General features: G+C 47.2%; 1 protein-coding gene across 1 annotated transcript in view; it reads right to left on the reverse strand.

Moving 5' to 3' along the window:
- Window positions 1–269: 269 nt before the first annotated feature.
- plxna2 (plexin A2) overlaps window positions 270–7,567 on the reverse strand; it is a 243,197-nt gene continuing 235,899 nt past the window's right edge. The window contains exon 32 of the mRNA XM_062540152.1: window positions 270–4,526. Within this exon, the coding sequence (XP_062396136.1) occupies window positions 4,431–4,526 (96 nt within the window). The 3' untranslated portion in view covers window positions 270–4,430. The remainder of the gene's footprint in view (window positions 4,527–7,567) is intronic.

Genomic DNA, 7,567 nt, shown 5'->3' on the forward strand with positions numbered 1-7,567 from the left:
AGGTAGAGAGGGTCAAAGTATCCTCCTATGATTGATCAGATATACAGTACAAGATATTTTACTCACCCACTCTCTTTACTGACCAATTACAAGGATGAGGATCTGCTCATCTGACTGTTCTTGTTATCTTTGATTGTTGAATTTTGCAAATTGTCACTCATATTGCTGTTTTGAATGTGTGAGTGATTCCAACAGTTTGTTATATCTCTACACTTATATGTCTGTACGTCTGTCAACAAATCCAGATCATTCAAATGGTCGCTTTTTTAACCAGTAAAGTTTATTTATATATAACAACGGTACAAAGTGAATCCTTGGCTTGCAAAATAGGTGTGCTTCATATTTACAATAGGTACACAATAATATATTATCATAACAAACGCAAATAAAAACAAAAACAAAAAAAAAACAAGACCAACCTTTTTTTTTTTTTTTTTTTTAAATATTTTACCTTTCTTACCATTTTCACAACACCTTTATAAAACAACAAGAACAGACAGCCATAATAATAATAATAATTATCATAATTATTATTTTATTTACAATAATACACAACTCCAGTGTCAACAAAGAAGGGTTGGTATATTATGTACTGTGTTTTGGAGTGGAAGGATATTCATTTCTTTTGCAGTGATATTCAGACCCATCTCTCTGGCTTTTGACTGTGGTATGGCAAAAATATATTGTGTGGCCTGTGCAAGCATTTGACTGCCCAATGACTGAAAGAGTCCCCTTTGCCATGGGATGGGGGCCACGAAAGACCTGACCACCACTACAGGCAGGGGCCCAGGCATGGCCAAACTTGGAAGCTGAAGTTGAGGCTCAAAAGTGACCAAATGTGGAAGATCATCACTACGTGAACACATGAGTGTAGGTGAATTCTGCGTGGCAAAAAAAAAAAAAAAGGAACGGAAAACAACTTTTTGGGATGAAAGGATGTCTAACAAAAACAACAATAAATAAATAAAAAATAAATAAAAAAAACATTCTACTCTGTGAAATCTCATCTTACAATTCCCTCCTTTACTATGACAAGTGTATGTGTACAGTAAGTAGCCTTACAAGGTGTCCTTTCAGTTAGCGTCACTGCATGCTAGGAAGGGCCGATGACGGACAGACTTTAACTATGGCAGAGGGAAAAGGCAATACTTTATTTGCTATGGTCCTTGATACAGTGTATCATCAGTACTATGAAGAAGAGCATTGTGATGTAAAGTAGTGTTGTGGGTTATTGGTGTGATTATCAGTGTCTACTTGAACTGCTGGTGAATGAGGTGACTTGTCCATGACCATCAGCTGGGCCCGAGAGATGCCCCCCCCAGCAGCTGCCTGCTTTATTCCATGTCAATCACGTCAATCCCTGCTGAAGGTGGAGGCCCTCCGTGGGGTTTGATGTGGATATATATATATTTTTTTTCTAAATCTTCTGATCACGCTGTGCACACGACTAGGTGAGATCAAAGAGCTGCTTCAAAGCTTCTGTAGGAAACTAGAGCTAAAGGGGATTCTCTCTCTCTCTCTTTTCTCTCTTTATCTCTGTATTTCTCACTCTCTTTCTCCATATTTCTCTCTCTCTCTCTGTCTTGCTCTAGATCTTCATTCCTCTTCACCTGAGACAACAGAGATGAGACACCTGGATGGGGGATGATGCACTCTTTGCCTGTCATTTCGTCCTCAAACACTGCTTTTAAACTCAGCTATGCAAGTCAGGAAGGGGAGGTCATATTGTGTGTGTGTGTGTGTGTGTGTGTGTGTGTGTGTGGACAGTCTGAGGATCACGTTTGGTGCGAGGTGTTCTAAGGCAATGGGACGGAAGAAAAAAAGAAAAAAAGAAAGAATCTTTTGGTATGATATTTACCCCCAATAATAAAAAAAAATAAATTTGACGTATACCGTCAACACTATGAAGTTTCAAGTATATGATGTAAACAACAAGCTAGCATTGCACTTGTCACAGCACAACACTGAGGTGAATGCTGGCAGTTACCATGCACAAGACTGAAGCCCCCAATGCCTTCAGAATAAAGAACTGGCTTAGAACCTGGACAGAGCCAGAACAGAGCTGTTCCAGAGTCCATAGAGCTGTTCCAGAGAGTATTTTTGGCTCCCACTTCAATAAGAAATTTCTAGCACATCTTGACTTTAACCTCTAAGAACGTTGCCTGTTTTGATAAAGCCAACAACTCGTCTTTAGTGGGCCAGACACATTATAGAGAGCAATGGCTTTGTTTGTTCTTGCTTGTTGTTCGAATAGTACACTCTCTGTGTGTGTGTGTGTGTGTGTGTGTGGGGGGGTAAATTAATAAAAAACACCCACCTCCAAACAGTTCACATCCATGTGTGTGTGTGTGTGTGTGTGTGTGTGTGTGTGTGTGTGATTTTTTACAGGGTGATAGTCCAGCCCCACTTTCTACATTATCGTACCTAGCTGCCTTAGAGCGCTTCGAGACAGATGCTCAGAGTCCAGAGAGATGGCAGTGGCGGGGTGGAGGTCGTCTGATCTCTCCTAGTTCCAGTCGAGTGAGTGCCGCTTTTTCCAGAGAGGAAAGGGGAACTGGCTCTGGCTCAGATCCGGCTGGTGTCCGGGCCAGGTCAGGCCCACAGTCGGCCTCTTGTCTGGGCTTTCAGTCGCCTCTCAGTGTGAGGCCTTGAGTCCCTCTATAAAGCATTAACCGACTTTTTTTTTTTGACACGTCAGTGAATAATTTAAAGTGATCTTTTGGCACTTAATCGAGATCGACCCTAAGAAGGGCTGTCACTGTAGCATGGAGATATATATCTTTCTATCTATATATATATATCTATATATAGCAGTGGTGACTGAACTGCGCATTAGATCTGCAGCTAACCTCTCAGCATCTTGGAGCTAATGCAACCTTCTTGGCACTTAAAAAACAGAGCAGAAATGGAAGAGTTTGTCCTTTCTTGCCCCCCCCCCCCCCCCTCTCTCTCTCTCTCTCTCTCTCTCTCTCATGGTTCTGGATGACGCATGCAAAAATACACACACAAGTTGACAGAACTAAAAACATAATACTGTCTGGTCAGCTTTATAGTGGATCGATCCCACTTCTACCGCCCGCGATGCAAGTTCATTCCATCTACAGGAAGTATTCTCCAATATATAGTGGAGTAAAATGCAATCTAAAGTGGGACAGCCCTGTGTCCAGAGGGAACTGCCCATACGATTGCACACAGCACACTTCAATCACAAAGCGTAATTTGGCAATATAATAATGAATGACATTTATCAAGCTAAAAAGGTCCTCGGTAACCAGAATGTTTACAGCGTTTTTTTTTTCTCTTGGCCAAGGGTCTTCCCTCAGAGTTCAGCTCTGCTCTGCTGCCTCTCTCTGCTCTAGGAAAACAAAAGATGACTAAAATAGAGCAACATTTTTGTACATTCACATACAATTTCACACGTCGTTTTTAAAAAAGAAGAACGGGACATTTACACACAGAGACACTGGCTGAGGAGAGTCTTTTGAAGTCGCCGATCAGCCGCTCCTTTTCCTCCGTGATAAACTGCGACGTGACGCGGAGGATCTGCCAGGAAGAATCAGGGGTCGGCCGACCAGATTGATCACGTGACCTTTCGCTCTCTCCGGCACATCTTTTCTTGAACTCCACGAGTGTGAACTCACGTCTAGTCTCTCTGCTGTCCTTCCAAAGAAGGCTGGCGACTGGCGTCCGGGAGAGGGGATGAGAGAGAGCGGGGCAGACAGATGAGACAGGACTCTCCGTCCCTGACGCTGTCGCCCCGTCACCCAACGAGACAGGACCCGAAAGCGAAAAGAGTCCCTCGCATCGCGATGTTGGGAGATGCCAAGAGCCACGGAGTAATGGAAGAGGTTTTAAAGTGTTCGTGTAAAAAAATAAAAATTCTCAAAGGACATGGCCACAGCCAAATGTTCCACTCTGGCTCTTAAGAGTTCGTAAGAGAGAGAGAGAGAGAGAGAGTGAGAGAGAGAGAGAGAGAGTGAGAGAGAGAGAGAGAGATGCTGTCCTGTCATGTCGACCTGCTTGAGGTCCTGTCACTGTGTGTTGCTCTTGTGCCAGACACACACAGGAGACTGCCGAAGGAAATGGAGGCAAATGAAGTTGAGGTGTCTCAGGACATCTCTGCTCACATTATCTGTTCACAACAGGATGGAACATGCGCCTCCACCCAGAGTCTTGTGAGGGCAGACATTTTTGTAAGGTCCACTGAACCTGTCCTACTGGTTTGGTGGAGCCGAGGATCCCCAGTCTCAGGTCAGCGTCAAGTACCATGTGCTGTGCTGAGACTCCTTGGGTGGTTGTGGTGAGAAGATGGCACAGGTTCAGATGCCAATCTCCCTTGTCTTTCTCTCTTTCTCTCACTCTTGATGTTGTTCATTCTCTCTCCCTCTCTCTTGCTGTGTCTCTCTCACTCTCTTGGTTCTGCGGTGTTCTCAGCTCTCCAGAGACATGGCGGAGATGAGCTGCTCTACTTTGTAGGCCAGGCGCTGCTTCTTAGCCTGTTCATCCTGCTCCAGGGCCGCCGTGATCTACGGGAACAGAGAGGAGACACAAAACACATCAACAACTTACACTCTGGGACTAGCACAGAGAGCACTCAAACACTGGGACACAGACACACAATGTGGAGTTGGGTGGGTTTTCAAAAAAAAGCTACCTCCGAAGAGGGTCAAAGGTTAATAGTAGTGGTGGATGGTCCTTCAATACACTGTGTTGCGTATCAAATACAATACATACAGGAGTGTGCCGCACGTAGTGAAAGTTCTTTCTTGCTCTCAGTACTATTACGTTGTGATCATGTACAGTATAGTTTGTCTGTCCATCTGTGACTTCAAGTTCATTTCATCTCCAGAGCGTCCCCCACTACTGTCTGTAGCCAGGAGTAGAGCAGGATCCCCTGAGCCATAGCATGCATAGCGGCATATCTGCTGATCAGACGGAGCTAGAGAGAGCTTCTGCATTCACTCCAGCTTCATATGGTGATTTGGGGTGTTTGGTCTTGATGTTACAGTGACACACTGACTATGACTGAACCCAATAGAGATCTGAGGCACTGCCCTTCATCTCAACACAATTAGATCTCATAGGCTGATGATTCAAGCTTCATCATGTGCAGATCGTTTAACTAGGCTGTTAGCAAGCAGCATGTTGGCTTTACATTGCTCCTTAACCACTGCCACCGTCACATTTTACTTTAGGATTTAGGCTTTACCGTTCAGCCTCCCCCTAAAGACTATGACAAGGCTCCATCCACAACACAAGCAGCACGTTCAGCCTCCTCCTAAAGACTATGACAAGGCTCCATCCACAACACAAGCAGCACGTTCAGCCTCCTCCTAAAGACTATGACAAGGCTCCATCCACAACACAAGCAGCACGTTCAGCCTCCTCCTAAAGACTATGACAAGGCTCCATCCACAACACAAGCAGCACGTTCAGCCTCCTCCTAAAGACTATGACAAGGCTCCATCCACAACACAAGCAGCACGTTCAGCCTCCTCCTAAAGACTATGACAAGGCTCCATCCACAACACAAGCAGCACGTTCAGCCTCCTCCTAAAGACTATGACAAGGCTCCATCCACAACACAAGCAGCACGTTCAGCCTCCTCCTAAAGACTATGACAAGGCTCCATCCACAACACAAGCAGCACGTTCAGCCTCCTCCTAAAGACTATGACAAGGCTCCATCCACAACACAAGCAGCACGTTCAGCCTCCTCCTAAAGACTATGACAAGGCTCCATCCACAACACAAGCAGCACGTTCAGCCTCCTCCTAAAGACTATGACAAGGCTCCATCCACAACACAAGGCTGCTCATAACACAAGCTTTGATGGAAGTGCAAGCCAGACGTTGTTTCATGGATAGAACATTAAAAGGGGAGATTTAATCGCCTGCGCCTCAGACAGAGAGAGTGAGGGAGGGAAGGAGAGAGAGAGGAAGAGAGAGAGAGGGAGGCGGTAGAGATGGGAGAGTAAGTACAACAGACAGAGAGGGGAAACAAAGGTAAAGAAAAACAACAGAGGACAAGTGATGAAGGGAAAGATGGAGACAGGGAATTGGGAAAGAGAGAGAAAGAGAGAGACAAAGAGAGACAAAGGAAGGTAGAGCTAGAAAGAGAGGAGGAGGAAGAGAGAGAGGCACCATGAGTCACCTCCACTGGAACACTTCCTCTCCTCCTCCTCCTCCTCCTCCTGGCCTCGTTACATGCCGTGTGTGTATCTCTCGCCTGCCACCCTGTCCCGCCCAGACATAAACCAACGCTTGGCACGCCGTGTTCAAAGAGGAGGTGGCCGCCGCACGGGGGCCTTACCTGTCTCAGCGCCCCCCAGCAACACACCCCAAACACCAGCCACACACACAGCCAGACACACACACAGTCAGACACACAGGCACACACACACACGCACGCACGGACGCACGCACGCACGCACGCACGCACGCACGCACGCACGCACGCACGCACGGACGCACACACACACACACACACACACACACACACACACACACACACACACACACACACAGGCAGGCAGCGTTGGCTCGCCAGGCCTTCCAGGCACATCCATATCAAAGGGGAGCGGTAATGAGGAGCTTGATGAGGTAGGGCACCTCAGAGGACCAGCTCCATACAGGACCGGTCATTAGGGGCAGCACTGAGACCACTGAGGTCAGAAGGGCAAGGGGTGAAGCCTTGACCCCCTGTGCAGGTCAAGGTCAGGGTCCCTGGGTCAGGATGTGGTCTGTTGTAGGCTGTACAGCGGGCTACACTGACTGGTGAATGACCAGAGGATGGGGCTGGACAGAGCGGGAGCAATAACGCTGTCCTTGGCCTGGGAGTGTGTGTGTTCACGTGGTCTGGGTGGGTGGCCATGATGCTACACTCCCTCTCCCTCATTCATCCTTTATCTCTTCTCCATGCAAGTCTTTCTCTCTTCTGTATGTGTCTCTCCTCCTCCTTTCTTCAGCCTTTGTCTCGTGTGTCCTCTTTTTTCTCTTTCGCTCCTCTCTTCTCCTCTCACTCCTCTCCTCTCTCTCCCTTCATCATCTTTTTTCTGGGTCTTCATCCCCCTCTCTCCCCCCTCCTCCTCCTCCTCCTCCTCTCATTACCCTTTGTCCCTCTCTCAGCATCACTCCTCTCATATCTCTCTGTCTTCCCCCTCTCTCTCTCATCTGGTAAAGTGCTCTTAGAGGCGGTCAGTGGTGGCCAGCTCTGTCTGGCCCCAATCACATTGTGTTAGTAATCCAGCCGCGCTGCACACGTGCAGGTGTGTGTGTGCCTCTGCTCCGCCTGCCACTCAGCTCCAATCCTTTTAGCAAGCCATGCTAGCCCTGTTAGCGCCTGCCCAGACACACACACGCACATGCACACGCTCACGCACACGCACACACACACACACACACACACACACACACACATACACGCACACGCACACGCACACACATCCACACACACACACACACACACACACACACACACACACACACACACACATATACAGTACACCCTCACACTCACACATGCACACACACGCACACATGAGCATAAAGGGAGAGGAAGAGAGAGAG

Source organism: Sardina pilchardus, chromosome 7 (assembly GCF_963854185.1).
Source record: "Sardina pilchardus chromosome 7, fSarPil1.1, whole genome shotgun sequence".
In the NCBI taxonomy this organism is placed as follows: domain Eukaryota; kingdom Metazoa; phylum Chordata; class Actinopteri; order Clupeiformes; family Clupeidae; genus Sardina; species Sardina pilchardus.